The sequence below is a fragment of the Macaca mulatta genome, chromosome 15 (assembly GCF_049350105.2).
Source record: "Macaca mulatta isolate MMU2019108-1 chromosome 15, T2T-MMU8v2.0, whole genome shotgun sequence".
Taxonomy (NCBI): domain Eukaryota; kingdom Metazoa; phylum Chordata; class Mammalia; order Primates; family Cercopithecidae; genus Macaca; species Macaca mulatta.
Genome location: NC_133420.1, coordinates 12682278 through 12699290, shown reverse-complemented (window position 1 = coordinate 12699290; position 17013 = coordinate 12682278). Strand labels below are relative to the sequence as shown.

General features: G+C 45.2%; 1 protein-coding gene across 1 annotated transcript in view; it reads right to left on the bottom strand.

Annotated features, from left to right (window-relative positions):
* LOC106996558 (SH3 domain and tetratricopeptide repeat-containing protein 1-like) overlaps positions 1 to 14714 on the bottom strand; it is a 39159-nt gene extending 24445 nt beyond the window's left edge. The window contains 2 exon segments of the mRNA XM_077966401.1: positions 1994 to 2018; positions 14628 to 14714. Coding sequence (XP_077822527.1) covers positions 1994 to 2018; positions 14628 to 14714 — 112 coding nt within the window.
* Between the last annotated feature and the right edge of the window lie 2299 nt (positions 14715 to 17013).

Below are 17013 nucleotides of genomic sequence, written 5' to 3'. Positions count from 1 at the left end.
TCCAGAGAGTTTTAAAATACAGGAAAACGTGTGTGTTTATTTGGCTGCTCTGTGCCCGCACACGTGCAAACTGTGCTAACAGGTTTTTCCATGTTTTGCTGAATTTGCCAGCTTGCCATAAACAGGCTTCCATGTCTTAATTGTCTATAAAGAGCACAGACACACAAAAATGCAAATCAAGACTAGGACAGACACGTCCTTTGTTCTTTGAATAAATACTGCCAATGCCCAAAATACTTTCTCCATCACACTCTCTATATGGAATTCAAGTTCCTTCCAATACCATGAGTAACGTCAGTGATAGACTATGTTTAGCCATAATGACCCATTAGCATTCTTTTTCCTCTAAAATGTTGAAATAATAACATCGAGTGTGCACTCACGAGGTGCCAGGCTCTGAGTTTGATCTCATTTGGTTCTCGTTGAAATCCTGTAAGATCAGTACCATATTCTCTCATTTTTCATAGATGAAGAAACTAAGGCAGAGAAAGGCTAAGTAAGTTGTCCATGGTCACAGGTATTTAGGAACTCTTCTCCAAACTTTCAAAAGTTAACTACTGCCACTATTACACATGGTTTTTGTTTGTTTTTGTTTTTTTTGAGACAAGGTCTTGCTCTGACCAGGCTGGAGTGCAGTGGCGTGATGATGGTTCACTGCAGCCTCCACTTCCCAGGCTCAAGTGATTCTCGCACCTCAGCCTCTCCAGTAGCTGGGATTACAGGCATGAGCGACCACACCTGGCTAATTTTTTAATTTTTATTTTTTGTAGGGATGGGCTTTCACCATGTGGCCCAGACTGGTTCCAAACTCTGGGCTCAAGAGATTCTCCCAGGTCGGCCTCCCAAAGTGCTGGGATTACAGATGTAAGCCACTGTGCACAGCGCTACACATGTGACTTATACAAAGTCAGAGCAGTGAGCAGGAAGAGAACAGAGACTTCAGCGAGTCTCCTGGCTGTGGCAACGCCATATCCTTCCTCCATACCGTAATGTGTCTACACCCACCAAGCTCCTAGACGTTGAAGGCAGGCCAGCTCAGAGACGAAACAGCAGTCAAGAAAGAGAAGATGCAGACATGCGTCTTGATTTCAGCTCGAGCGTGCCTCTCTGCCCTGCAGCTGCACAGGCAGAAACCAGGGGCCGTGAGTCTCAGGCAGTGTGTTTGGTTCCTGGCTGGTTATCTTTTGGGAGACCATCCCATACAATTAGTGTTACACTTCTCAAAAAGGAAGTGTGAGTTTTATAGAAAAATCGATTCCATTTGGGAGAAAGGCCTAATAAAACCACAAAAGGATAGCACATTCATACAACAACAAATTCAATTCATCTGTCACAAACTGAAATCCCAAAGCCCTCTGGGCACACAGCTGTTTTTCTGAGCTGAAATTCAACTCCAGTTGAGAAAGAGGTCAACTTTTCTAAAAAGATTCTTTTTCACATGCCTTCAATAAAAATTCCTTTCCCTCACTTGTCATTTTCCAGATTTAATGACTCTGTTGGCCTTTCTCTCATTTAGGCCATGAACACTGACTGCATGTCTAATACGGCCAGGACTCCAAGGGAGGCACCCTAGGGAACACAGATGACCGCAGCACAGCGACAACCTCAAGGAGCACACACGGGGAAGGCAAGATGATACAATCGCAGCCTTCACACAGAAAAGAACTTGGCATCCATACCCCGTCCCATTTCTAGAAAACAACGATGCTGACTTAGGAACATTTACCGAACAGCCTGCAGTGTGGAGGCAGGCACGAGGGGGTTCCATGCGGGGAAGAGCACCTTCAGAAGGGGGCGTGCAAGCAACATGGAGGCAGGAGACGTCCCCATGCACAAGGGCCAGCCTGGGGGCCTACAAAAATGCCCATGCATCTGGGAAGAGGGAGAGAGGACAAGATACTTCAATGCTCCAAAACGAATAGAAGCCTCCCAAGAACCTCCCCCGAAATGGGGCAGGGATTTACAAAAGACCAAACCGATCATGCGCAGTTACCTGAACATAGCGCCACCAGAGCGAGCTATCAAGGAAGAAACAGGGTCACTAGAAGCCTGAGCCTCTACTCCCAGCTCTGCGACTCATTCACCCGATGACCTTGGTGAAGGCTCTTAGCTTCTGTGAGCCACAAGAGAATCACGGGAAAACAGAAGATATGAAAGTGCTCTACCTTTTTCACAGAACTGCTGAGGGAATAAAATCAGATAATGGATTTTAAAATTCTCTGTGAATTACAAAGCAAAATGCAACCATATGAAATCATTCTTAGCATTAATAACAGCACTGTCAAATTAAGAGAAGAGTTAAGACCACAGCATTTTCCATCCCCCGACTCCCGAGACAAATAGTGAGTCCAGCCAATGTATTTGGGCAACCCCAGTATCTAGGCTTTGAGAGTCTCAAACAGCTCATGAACTTTGACAGTATCACTCCAGCCCAGTGCTCATTAAGTTCTCCAAGACAGCCAACTGACATAAAATACTACAGCTTTTTCAGCTGGGCTTGAAGGCCTCCAAGCTCACAGCACAGCTAAACAATGAAGAAGAGGTTTTCTGCCACTAGACTCAAAAGCTGGCTTTCGTAGATTCCCATAGAAAGAACATTCAAGGCCAGACATGGTGGCGCATGCCTGTAATCCCAGCAATTTGGGAAGCCGAGGCAGGAAGATCACCTGAGGTCAGAAGTTCAAGAACAGCCTGGCCAATATGACAACGCCCCATCTGTACTAAAACTACAAAAATTAGCCGGGCATGCTGGCGGGCACCTGTAATTCCAGCTACACAGGAGGCTGAGGCAGGAAAATCCCTTGAACTCAGGAGGTCGAGGTTGCAGTGAGCTGAGATCACGCCACTAGACTCCAGCCTGGGTGACAAGAGCGAAAGTCCATCTCAAAGAAAAAAAAAAAAAGAAAGAGCATTCTCTTTTGCTGATGTTAAATTTCCTGTGCTTAACACAGAGAAATCATACCACACTGAAATCCTGAAAAACATATCATAAAAAGCATTTAGTGACTGAAAAGACATTCAATATGACCTGTAACAGTGAGTTCCCCTCCTCTTTCCAGCCTGCTCCACTAACGCTGTGACCCTTAACAATGCTTTCACTAACACAGAGGAAAATTAATAGGACCGCTTACCCCTCTCAGCTGACAGCTAAACCACTGTTTCTCCCTGGGCTCACTAAAGATGACCTTTACCCAAAACCAGGCTGCAACGACCCTGTAGATGTTGACTAACAATTTCAAAATTCCCATATTCTTTGTCCACTCCTAAGGAAGATGAACTGAAGCCAGGTGTCTCCAAGTCAGAACTAACAGAGGCCTTAAACATCAGATGGCCCATTCCGTTCTTTGACAACCGGGGGATCTAAAGCTGAGCTTATGGAAGAAAACAGCCTGTTTAGTAACAAAGCGAAAATCAAAGCCTAGTCACCCAACCTCTGGTCCGGAACTCCTGCAACAATCCAGCACCCATACAGGATGAGTCTCCCTAACCAGAAACTCCAAAATCCACAACTTTTGAGTGCCGACGTGACGCTCAATGAAATGTTCATTGGAACAGCTCAGACTCTGGATTTTTGAATTCAGGATGCTCAACCAGCAAGTATAATACAAATATTCAAAAATCCAAAAATGTAAAGAAATCTTAGACACTTCTGGTTCCAAGTTTGGATGAGGGATATTCAACGTGCATTTTTTTTTTTCCTCTAATGAAGGAAATTAAAAACGAGGCCCAAGCAAAGTCATTCAATCCATACTAAAGTCATTCAATAGTTTAATTAGTACCCATTTAAAGTTAAGTTCTACCCGCAGATATTTAAAAGGATGAATACATACATGCCTATAATTCCAGAACTTTGGAAGGCCGAGGTGGGAGGATCACCTGATGTCAGGAGTCCAAGACCAGCCCGGTCAGCATGGTGAAACTCCATTTCTACTATAAATGCAAAAATTAGCCAGGCGTGGTGGCGCACACCTGTTATCCCAGCTACTCAGGATGCTGAGGCACGAGAATCGCTTGAACCTGGGGGAAGCACGTTGCAGTGAGCCGAGATCATACCACTGTACTCCAGCCTGGACCACAGAGCAAGACCCTGTCTCAAAAAAAAAAAAAAAAAAAAAAAGAAAATTTAAATTGTGTTTTCACATGGAGCTCATGTTCCCAGAACACAAACCCTGCTCTGTGCTCCAAGGGCACACAGGGTGCCCCTTTATCTTAATGCTCACCATATTCCATGGCAGCCATTGGCACGTGCCCATCCATCACACTAGACTTCCTGTGCATGAGGCAGGGATCATATATTATTACCTTTCTGTCCCCAATATCTGGCCTAGAAGACACTCAGTAAATGATTCCTGAACTAAGTCAGTTACTAAGATATGTTAAACTTGTATTAACAAAATTGATTTAATAAGTTTGCCAATGCAGCGTTCATACTACACAGCTTAAATCTCAACCTGCGGATTTATCTTGTGTTCTGCTAGATTATCACCTATTAACATTCAGGAAGCACCTAGTATGTGCTAGGCATTACTAATTGCTGGGGACCTAGCAGTGACAAAACAACATTCCTTGTTCAAAGACAAGTTCTAGTATAAAGAGGAATAGAAGGAACAGGCTAGATTGATGAGAGAGCTAAGAAAAGGACAGGCTGCCATGGGAAGCACCTGGTCTTGTCTGGATGGTACACAGTTAACAAAGTCTGAGTGCTTCATATAGCACAAGATCATCTCCTCCAAAGAAGCGAATGAAGCTTTGATTCCCCAGTACCAGAAGTCACCATAAAGGTGTGCACAGCCACATGCTTAGTGTAGGAAGTGAAACCAAACGAACAAACAAAGCTCCAACTTCCAGAGGCAATGGTCCAATTATGAAATCCTCTGGCTACGTTCAATTGAAATTCAAAGTATTCAAGAGGCCAATATTTAAGGGATAAATTAACCCAACCACTTAAAACTAAAGTAGTCAAGGGGTAAAGGTATAGTACCTTTTACAAATTTATTAGCTCTTAATATTTACATTTAAATATGACGACGATGGTGTAATAACTTTACTAACTAGTTATTATGTGTTAGGCACGAAACTAAGCACTTTACACACACATTTGCACGATCCTGTGAGATGATAATGACCCCTTGTCATCCCATTTCATAGATGAAAGTCAGGTTTATATAAGCTTAAAAACTTACCCCAAATGACACAACTACTTAGCAAAACCCAGGCAGCCTGACTCCATAGGCCTTGTTTAAAGAAGTAATATTTATAAACTGTCCAGCACAGCGGTGGTACAAACAAGAGTTCAATAAATGCCTAAAGGGCACTTCATACCCAAAATCGTTTCCTGCCAATCAAACTAGACTTACTCTGGTTCTGCATAACCAACTGTCAAATTATTGTTCCATGAAGAAAAGGTGGAATGGGTAGAGATCAGAATAGAGTGAATAACTGCTAAATATACTTCATGACAGGATGTGGCATTTAGGCTGTTTCCACATTTGTTTGGGTAACAATTTTTTTTTTCACAGTTCTAAAGCACAAGAGCCATTCTAAGCTGGTGAAAGCATAAGGCATGTCTATGATCCAGGCCTCCAATTCACTGTGGATCAGTGGATCTCAACCTTTACGGTATATCAGAACCACCTGGGGGTTTTTAACAGCACTAGAGCTGCCCAGGCTCCATTCCTGCAGATTCTATTTCAACTGGTCGGGAGTAAGCAAGCATGCTTTTTTCACAGCCATCCAGATGCAGCTACGTTTGCAAACCACTGTCCAAGATGCTCTCACACTTCCACTCAGTTCAACACACACTCACTGAGATTCTAAGCACTATGAATCGGGCTAAGTTAACAAGTCAGGCTCCACTCCCTAATAATATTGCCAAAGAAACCAACATCACAGGTTTATTCCAGTCCAAACCAAACAAATTGCCGGGTGAAAAAAATGCCCTGGCATCGTTTGCCATACAGAACAGCTTCCTGTATCTTCCCGGTCAGTAGCCTAGACACTGACTCTGAGCCATGAGAATTCAGAGTCAGAGAAAAATGCCAGTCTGAGGCATCTGCCATACTTCTATCACACCCCCAAAAGCGCCCAGCTACATTTCACATCCACTGTCCTAACAGGGGTCGAAACAGGAAAGAGCAGTGCAATACAGAAAACAGAGCCTGCTGGGCATCAAAGGGCTGGAGAATTCCGGTCCTAGCCCTGCTATCAATCGGTCTGGTCACTTCTCTCTGGTCCTGGTGTGGCCAACAGTTACGCGAGAGTGTGAGGCATAAAAACACAGATGTCAGGCAAGCTCCAGCATCCAAAATACATCGAAATTAAAAAGCATTAAGGTGATATCAAGGAATGTATGCCATCAACCAGAAAAGTAACTGAAGTATTCCTTTTCCCATTCTTAAGAAATCAAAAGTGGAAGCAGAAAATTGAGCAATCAGCCTACCAAGTTGACTGGGGCAACAGAATACACTCACGGATTCTGTTCACAACAGCGGGGGTGACAGACCAAAAGGAGAACGGCAGAGCGTCCCTCTCTCCTCTGTCCACCCATACCACCAGCACGTGAGTGCGTCCACATGCAGCTCCCAGTCTCCTGTTCCACTGACACCAGCGTCCACTCACCGCAAGCCTACTAAGTGCCACATGTGCTAGGATGCTCCTTCATCTCATTACCATAGACGTCCCTGCTGGAGGTGAGTATGTGACAGACGAAAATCACGGAGGCCTAGGGAGGTTGAGACCCGCATTCCCACTGAGGTGAGGGTGTGCTTGAGAGGGACCCCACGGCTGGGCCCTCCATGCCGCTCTCCTCAGTAATCACTCCCAGACCAGAGCAGCGAGGGGGAATTTTCTTCCTCTCACTATTTTCAGCCCCTTGGTTGACCCACCGTTCCCCAGAAAGCTATCGAGTTCTGGCAGCTCTGAGGCCACAAAGCCATAAAGGCACGGGACACACAGCCCATCTGTCTCTAATGGGTCTTTTACTTGTCATGCTGGTCATGTCAAAGAGCAGATGGGTTAAGAAAGACTTGGCAAGTTACCACGAAATGACCCCTCCACTCCTTCCTGGGGGAAGGCTGACTAGTGAGCAGTCAGGCCGGCTTTCTTCCCCCACTCCCTGCATTCCTGTCACCAAGGAGCCAGAGACAATCCCACCAAATAGAGGCAGGAGACAGCCACTTCCTTCCTACAGCTGGAGGGGGGAAGGGTCCTCTCGGGCCTTTCTAACTGCATGAAAAGCAAACTGTGAGCTGTACTGACCCGGGCCTCACCCATGTTGCAGTCACGTACAACACAGGTGCCCAGTGCTATCATCAGGCAGAACTATGAATGTGCTTTCCATCGTTTTCATACAATGATTCCAGAACCGTTATCCACACAGTTCCACTTCTCACACATACGACGTACTTCACGGATTACACAGCATGTTCACCATGTCCCTCATCTGCTCCTCCCAGTATCCTTGTGTGATCCCTTGAGTATGTTTTCTCATCTCCATTTCTTAAGAAATGGAGTTTCTGAGGTTATGAAATCAAAACTTTCCCAAGAACATCCAGCTAGTGTTAGAACCAGGATATGAGGGCTTCTGATTCTAGAACCGGTATTTGTGCCACTATTCCACATGGGCCCCTCCAGGGATTTCTGCCTGATCTGAAAATGCAGACAGCAAATCCGTCTCTCTACAGTCCTGGGGTTCCCTATAGACAAGAAGTCAAACTTCTAACAGAAAGCTTATACTTATTTGGAAGGCTACCTGGGATATTTCTTTTAAGTTAGTTTGTTCATGTTTTGGAAAGATTGTTCCAATGACAATGCGGGGCATGAAGTGTAGAAAGGATTCCATGATGAGGCAGAGAAACAATTCGGTGGCTCTTACAATGGTTCAAATGAGGCATGAGGTGCAACCAGAAAGGACAGAGGGAAAATGCATTGGAAAGAAATGCAAAATGAAGTCCACTCAGACCCAGGATGGAAAAAAGGGGAGTAAACATGATGGTGGTTTCTAGTTTGAAAGACGGTTTCTAGTTTGAAAGACTGATGAACAAGGATGTCATTAACTACTGCAGAGTGGTATCTGGGGCCTGGGTGCACCAGTTTGTTTAACCATTCACCTGCTGAGCAGTCTCCAGGTTGTTTCCAGTTTCTAGCCTTTATAAATAATGCTGCTATGAACAGATACATATAGGCTTTTGTGTGAACATAAGTCTTCATTTCTCTGGGATAACTGCCCATGAATGTGAGTGCTGCATCCTATGGCAATTGCACATTGAGTTTAAGAAACTGTCAAGCTGTTTTCCAGAATGTCTGTACCGTCTTCCATTCCCACCAGCCAAGTGTGAGTGATCCCGTTTCCCTGCGTCCTCACCAGCATTGGTCTTGTTACTACTTTTTATTTTAGGCATTCTGATAGGTGTATAGTGACGTGGCTTTAGTGTGCATTTTTCTGATTGCTCATGATGTTGAACAGCTTTTCATGTGCTTATATGTTATCTGAAATGTCTCTTCAGGTCTTTTATTCATTTTCAAACTAGATGATTCGGTTTCACTGCTGAATTTTGATAGTTCTTTATATATTATAGATATGAGTCCTTTATCAGACATGTGGTTCGCGAATAGTTTCTCCCAGTCTCTAGCTCCTCTTTTCATCTTTATTTTGCATTTTACATTTTAGTCCATGATCCATTTTGAGTTAATTTTTGTACTAGGTATGAGGTTTAGAGCAGAGTTCAGTTTTTTTTCCTATGAATAATCAGGTAGCCAGTAACTTTTTTTTTTTTTTTTTTTTTTTTTTTTTTTTTTTGAGACGGAGTCTTGCTCTGTAGCCCGGGCTGGAGTGCAGTGGCCGGATCTCAGCTCACTGCAAGCTCCGCCTCCCGGGTTTACGCCATTCTCCTGCCTCAGCCTCCGGAGTAGCTGGGACTACAGGCGCCCGCCACCTCGCCCGGCTAGTTTTTTTTTGTATTTTTAGTAGAGACGGGGTTTCACGGTGTTAGCCAGGATGGTCTTGATCTCCTGACCTCGTGATCCGCCCGTCTCGGCCTCCCAAAGTGCTGGGATTACAGGCTTGAGCCACCGCGCCCGGCCACCAGTAACTTTTTTTAAGAGACAAGGTCTCACTCTGTCACCCAGGCTGGAATGCAATGACAAGATCAGAACTCACTGCAGCCTTGACTCCTGGGCTCAAGTTATCCTCCCGCCTCAGCCTCCTGGAGTAACTGGCACCACAGGCAGGTGCCACCATGACCAGTTAATTTTTTTAGTTTTTGTAGAGACAGGGTCTTGTGCCATGTTACCCAGACTGGTCTGGAACTCCTAGGCTCAAGTCATCATCCCACTTATATGGGGCCAGGCAGTGGCACGTGCCTGTAATCACAGCACTTTGGGAGGATGAAGCAGGAGAATCACTTGAATCCAGGAATCCCAGACCAGCCTGAGAAACAGAGGGAGGCCCTGTCTCTGCAAAAAATGTTAAACATTAGCTGGGCATGGTGTCGTACACCTGTGGTCCCAGCTACTTGGGAGGCTGAGGTGGGAGGATCTCTCGAGCCTATGAGGCTGAGGCTGCAGTGAGCCATGATCACACCACTACACTCCAGCCTGGGAGAAAGTGAGACCCTGTCTCAAAAAAAAAAAAAAAAAAAAAAAAAAAGAAAAAGAAAAGCTAGAGCATCACCCATATTAAAGACAGGTATTGTCTTTTTGATAATTTAATTACAGTTATATAATGGACATGTAAAATATCCAGCTTGAAAGTTTGAAAAATACATAACTTTAAGTATTCTTACCTTAAAATTCTGATTCCTACCTAAGATATCGCATACAGTTTACATAAGTATCACAATGCCGGGACAACAACTAAAAATGTGTACGAGGGAGAAAACTGAGCATGTATGCGTATTAATTAAGGTATATTTCCCCCTTATTACATAAAAAGGTCATCACGGCAAATCCCTGTGACTGTATCTAAAGCAAGTCTACAGTTTTACTTCTCTGTATTATAAAATGCAAGGCTAAAATTCAAATACTAAACATTTCCTGAAGCCAAGCCTAGTTTACTTAAAATAAATGCCTAGGGTCTATATAAAAAATATGAAAAAGCTAGCTACTTCATAGCCATTCCAATCTAAGTTCAGTTTTTTCTTAATTGACACATAATTGTGTACTGTACATATGTATGTAGTACACATGGTGATGTTATAATACATGTATTGTAGGTGATCAGCATAATTAGCATATCCACCATCTCAAACATTTATCATTTCTTTGTGTTGGTAACGTTCAATACCCTTCCTCCAGTTATCTGGAACTATATATATAAATATATATATATTTTTTGAGACAAAGTCTTCCTCTGTTGCCCAGGCTACAGGGCAGTGGTGTGATCTCAGCTCACTGCAACATCTGCTTCCCAGGTTCAAGCTATTCTCCTGCCTCGGCCTCCCTGGTAGCTGGGATTACACAGGCACTCACCACTATGCCCGGCTAATTTTTGTATTTTAGTAGAGACGGGGTTTCACCACGTTGGCCAGGCTAGTCTCAAAATCCTGACCTCAGGTGATCCACCCACCGCAGCCTCCCAAAGTGCTAGGATTACAGGCATGAGACACCACTCCCAGTCTGAAACTATATATTCCTGTTAACTATAGTCATCCTATGTTATAGAACACTAGAACTTATTCCTATCCAGCTATAATTTTGTATCCTTTAACAAATTTCTCCCTATCTCCCTCTTCCCACACCCTTCTCACCCTCTAGGATCCTCTGTCTACTTTCAACTTCCATGAGATCCACTCTTTTTTGCCTTCCACATAAGAGAACATGTGCTGTGTAACTATCTGTCTCTGGCTTATTTCATAATATCTTCCAGTTCCATCCACATTGCTGAGAATAACAGGACTTCATCCTGTGTTATGGCTGAATAGTATGCTACTGTGTATAAAGACCACATTTTCTCTATCCATCATCTGCTGTTGGACACCGAGGCTGATTCCATATCTTGGCTATGGTGAACAGTGCTGTAGGAAACGGAGGTGTGGATGCCCCTCTGACAATGATTTCCTTTTCTTTGGGTATCTACACTGTAGTGGGACTGCTGGATCACACTGTAATTTCATTTGCAGTTTTCTGAGGAACCTCCATACTGTTTGCCATAGTGGGTGCCTTAGCTTACTCTTACTCTTTCTCTTTTTTCTCTTCGAGACAGAGTCTCACTGTTGCCCAGGCTGGAGTATAGTGGTGTAATCTCGGCTTGCTCACTGTAGCATCTGCCTCCCGGGTTCCAGTGGTTCTCATGCCTCAGCCTCCTGAGTAGCTGGGATTACGGGCACCCGCCACTGCACCTGGCATATTTTTGTATTTTTTAGTAGAGATGGGGTTTCACCACGTTGGCCAGGCTGGTCTTGAACTCCTGGCCTCAAGTGACCCACCCACCTCAGCCGCCCAACAGTGCTGGGATTACAGGTGTGATCCACCGCTCCCAGCTAATTTTTATGTTTTTAGTAGATACGGGGTTTCACCATGTTGGCCAGGCTGGTTTCAAACTCCTGACCTCAGGTGATCTGCCCGCCTCGGACTCCCAAAGTGCTGGGATGTCAGCGTGTGCCGCACGCCCAGCCAGCTCCTCTAGTTTACACCCCCCTACAGTGTGTAAGAGCTTCCTTGTCTCCATATCCTCGCCAGCACTTGTTATTTTTTGTCTTTTTGGTAATACTCATCCTGACAGGTGAGATGATACCTCACTGTGGTTTTGATTTGCATTTCTCTGATTAAAAGTGATACTAAGCATTTTTCTCACATATTTTTTGGCCATTTGTATGTCTTCTTTAAAGAAATGTCTGTTCTGTTGGGTGTGGTGACACAAACCTGTAAGCCCAGCACTCAGAACGCTAAGGCAGGAGGGCAGCTTGAGCCTAGACCAGCCTAGGCAGCATAGCGAAATCCTAGCTCAAAAAAAAAAAAAAAAAAAAAAAGAAGAAGAAGAAGAAAAAAGAAATAGCTTTGTCTGTTCAGCTTTTTGACCTCCAAAAATTAAGAGCCCATTTTGGAATCTGACGACCTGCCTGATTCAGAGACAATCTGTGTTTGGTTCTACTCTGCTACTTCCTATTTGACTTTGGGAAGTTCCCTTAGCCACTTTGAGCTCAACTTCCTCAACATTAACCAGGAATAAGTGCCACCTGCCTCTGCTGGTTAACGCTGAGGACTGAAAGGAGAACCTCCACAACGCCACTTGACAATGCCGCCTGGCGGAAGCCCCTCAATGCGGGGCTGGTAGGATCATCTGAAGCTAAGTACAACTTTTTTTCCACTTTCCCAGGCTCATTCTGCATACGATTAGCAAGGAATAGCGAATAAAGGAAACCAAAATACTTGCTTAATTTTTTATAAGAAATTTTTAAAAAGTGGGGGTGGTAGAAAAATAGGAGGGAGACGAGGGGAAGGAAAAGCAGCCGGTCACAAGTTCTAGTCCAGGGCTCATCCCCAGCCTCCTCACTCAGACAATCACCAGTCCCCACCTCCTGGGGGTGGGGGACTTTCTCGGCAGGCTTCACCCACATGGAAAGCACTGCCACAGGTGTTCAGAAACCAGGAGCACCTTGAAATGGGCAATGTGCTTTGGGTAGGAGACCTACAATTTCCCCAAAGAAACCACGGCACAAAAGTGACCCACATAGGAGGTAACCAACGGCTGTAAATACTTGGTGGCAAAAACTGATGCGATACTTTCTGTACAGGAGACACACACCCAAATAAAACTCGCAAAAATAGCAGAGAAAAAAATACAGCAGACATCCAGTGCCATTCTGTTACAGAAATATTTATATCCCAAAGCCAAGGACCTCTCTGGAACACTGCCTTTATTTCCATGTTTCATGGAAGATGTTTGAGTGCACTCACGCGTGTCTCAACAAACTTCCAGTCCCTGCTCTAAACTCTGTGGCTCCTCAGCAAAACCCAAAAACAAGTATCCGTTTTCCTTCCAAATGGGAAATTTCCTGACCTAGCAAAACCAGCATCAAATCCACTTATTATGAGAAAGCTGATTACAGGCGAAGCCCCCTAGTCCCAGGATGACTCCTCTACTGCAGGAGCGGGAAGGATGGCCATAGCACTGGCCTTCCAGACCACATCTCCAGGCAGTTCGAAACCATTGCTGCTCAGGTGAGCCATGATAAAAATAGAAATCAAGTATCTCTGAAAAGTGTACATGTCAAGAACCAGACCTCGGACCGGACTCAGCAGAAATGGATGTTGCAAGGTTTGTTCAGAGACCTCCTTTCCATGCCCCCTTTCCCTGGGACTCCTAAAGTGCTGGGATTACAGGTGTGAGCCACCACACCCGGCCTGGTTTCTCTTCTTCTAAGGGCACTAATCCTGTCAGACCAGGGCCCACGCTCATGACCTCATCTAACCCTAATCACCTCCCAAAGGTCCTACCCCCTAATACCATCACACAGGCAGTTAGAGCTCCAGTACAAGAATCTGGGGGAGACATAAACATTCAGTTTATAACAATATCTTTTCAATCCTGTTGAAAAAAACAACCAAATGAGTAGGCGACAAAGTACCTTATATGTAAACAAGTCAAGACTTTTCATATTTCTGCTAACACATTTAGGTCAATTTAAAATGTCTGATAACAAGAGTCAGAAGCAGAGATAAATGAAAGTTAGTTACTCTGCATTTTAGGCCCACATTGAGCTGTCTTCCAATGACATTGTGGCACAAGGAACACTGCTTTCTATTCCTGGTTTTGCCACCAAAAAAGCTGGAACATTTCCCTGTATTTCCGTTTATCTCTAAAATCACTTGGTTGACTTAGCAGACCTCCAAGGTCCCTTCCATTCACAAATTCCACAAATAACTTCCTACCAACAGAGGCTACACAAATAAACTACACTGACGAAGGGGAAAGGTAACACTAGCAAACAATGAGATACACACAAGGTAAGACGTATAGAGAACTGGATCAACCACAAACTGGTGGACGATGAGCTGGCGGTGCATAAAAACACATTCCCTAACGATGGACAGAGAGGCAATGGCGCCGAGGTAGTATTGTTGAAGATTTCCTCTTTTAAATCTTCAAGATAAATGGTCCCATTGTTTATATTCATTCTGATTCAATGTGAATGTGAAAACTTCCTCCAGGGGACACAGACATCTAAAATCTTCCCAATGTATCCAATTTGTCACTTGATATTTTTACTGACAAGAAAAATGAGGGACTGAATATACAAACAGACCATGCCTGATCATATGTAGAAAGACAGAACTCAGATCACAACCTGTAGCTGCCCACCCAGGAAACCAATCCCCTATCTACAGTCAACAGCCAGGAGGCCAGCCAGGCTAGCACATCAGACAGAAAGCCAGACTGCTCTCTCCACAACCCAGAAACTAAACCACAATTCTGTCCCAGGTGACCAGGACTTGACTCAAAACTGACAGCCACCCCAATTTTGGCCCAGTGTTTCCAGTTAGGATCATTCAGAGAAAGCCAAATATGCCCCTACCCAATCACATAGGACACCCCACCTCTGCACAGCCGCCTCCGGCCCCCACAACAGCCTCCACTGGGAGCTATTCTTTCCATCCTGAAGCTTCCCCACTCCTCATCCGCCACTCACTTGCATGTCAGTCTCTGCCACACGCAAGTGACGGTGCCGACTCTCTTGCCACAGCAGCTCTGAGAAAGTCGCCTCTGCCTGTCTCATGTGGGCAGCTTTCCTTCATTTTCCCCAAAGAATAAGTCTTAAATGAGGGGCTTCTCTATATGGTCAAGCTATACAATTCAGAAGCCCAGCATGGCAGATTCCAAGCCTGGAAAGACCATACACCCCTCAGGTCCTCTTTCCAAAAACACAGCTTCCTGGAGTTCTTCAGTCACTCCCACCAACCAGGGAAGGAACCACGAGTTATGGAAAGATCAAGGGCCTTGAAGTCAAACTTCTGAGTTCATCCAGTACTTCATCTTTCAACTTAAGAAATTACATGGCCTTGGCCAGGCGTGGTGGCTCGCATCTGTAATCCCAGCACTTGGGGAGGCTGAGTTGGGTGGATCACCCAAAGTTGCGAGTTCAAGGCCAGCGTAACCAACCTGGAAAAACCTCATCCCTACTAAAAATACAAAATCAGCCTGGTATGGTGGCGCATGTCTGTCATCCCAGCTACTCGGGAGACTGAGGCAGGAGAATCACCTGAACCTGGGAAGCAGAGGTTGTGGTGAGCCGAGATCGCACCATTGCACTCCAGCCTGGGCAAGAAGAGCAAAACTATCTCAAAAGCAAAACGAAACAAAACAAATGATGTGACCTTGAACAATTTTCTTAACTTCTCTAAGCCTCTATCTTCATCTTCAATAACATAATTTTACCTCCAAGTTTGCATTAAATGGAATCCCACATGTAAACCAGCTGACAAATATCAGGGGCCCAACAGCTGTGCGCTGCTACTGCCGCCCCACTTTACCCCAAGGGAGAAGCGCAAGATGTCCAGAAAAAGCCTGTTGATCCCTACACCTCAGCATCCTGTGTTCACACAAGGCGCAGTGACATCCAGACTTACCGGGGTCACCCAAATACAAGACATGGTTTGATTTTTCAACTTAGGTACACATGGCTTCTAACGTTCACCATATATGATCCATAATTTAGAAGAGATTTTCCTACACTACCCTGTGGTTCTATTTTAGCAGACTTAGATGTGCCATAATAGCTCACTCTCTTAAGCCCTCTTCAGTGTCAAAAACAAAACTTTAATCTGTAACACAGTTATCAGCAGTGAAAGTGGAAAAGGTACCTATGAGTCAAAATGACCCTCTGCCCCACCCCGCCGCACCCTACAAAAAGCTAGCTGTTCAGGAGGATTTGGGCTGCTTATGAGAATGCTGTCTGTATTCCCAGGGACAGACAAACGCCTACCCTGGTTAGAAGCTGCGCTGCTCAGCCTCCGGGCTAGAAAGCTCCCCACGCCCTCTACCCAAGGAGAAGAGAAGCAAATGGGGTGGCCAGGCTCCAGGATGTGGACTGTTTAGTGTGGTTTCTGCAGTCCAGGTCACCGCCATGGGTGAAGCTCTTCCTTCCTTCTTTTCCACCCAAGTGGCCAAGGTCCTACGGCTGCTGTAGGGCCTCTTCCCTGTGAGTCAGCCCAGGCATTCCCCTTCCCCTTCCTTCTGTTTTTTTTGAGACGAAGTCTCGCTCTGTCACCCAAGCTGGAGTGCAGTGGCATAATCTTAGCTCACTGCCACCTCTGCATCCCGGGTTCAAGCAATTCTCTTGCCTCAGCCTCCCAAGTACCTGGGATTACAGGCACCCGCCAAAACGCCCAGCTAATTTTCATATTTTCAGTAGAGACATAGTTTCAACTTGTTGGTCAGGCTGCTCTCGAACTCCCGACCTCAGGTGATCCACCTGTCTCGGCCTCCCAAAGTGCTGGGATTACAGGCATGAGCCACTGCATCTGGCCGAGTCAGCCCAGCCATCCTGACTTTTTGTTCTGGTAAAATTACTCTCTTCTACATCTACCTTCCAAGTAGCTAAATCAGAGATCTAGCCCTTGGGGCAGGCTTGAAGAATCCCTGTTTTTGGTCCTCAAGAGGTCCTACCAGGGTCTGGGGCAATTCCAAGACTTGTGTTCTTAAAGAGGAAAGAAACCTCACATACACGGCTCTCGCAGAGCTCAGGCAGAGCTCAGGCAAGGCTTGGGAGGCGGCCCTAAGGTTTGGGTGTGCCATCTACGATAACAGAAAAGAGATCTGAAGCCAGCTGTCTGGGTTCAAACCTCAATTCCAACAGCACCGGCTGTGTGATGTTAGACGACGTCCCCAGCCTCTCTGTGGTTCAGTTTCCTCACTGTAAAAGGGCCACAATAATAGAGCTGCTCTAAAAATTAAGTCAATTGGTGCATATAAGGTATTCAGAATAATGCTTGGTACATGGGGGACTTCAATAGACACGTACTGAACAGAGTAACTTAGCAATTACTAAATATACTCATGCAGGCCAGGCGCGGTGG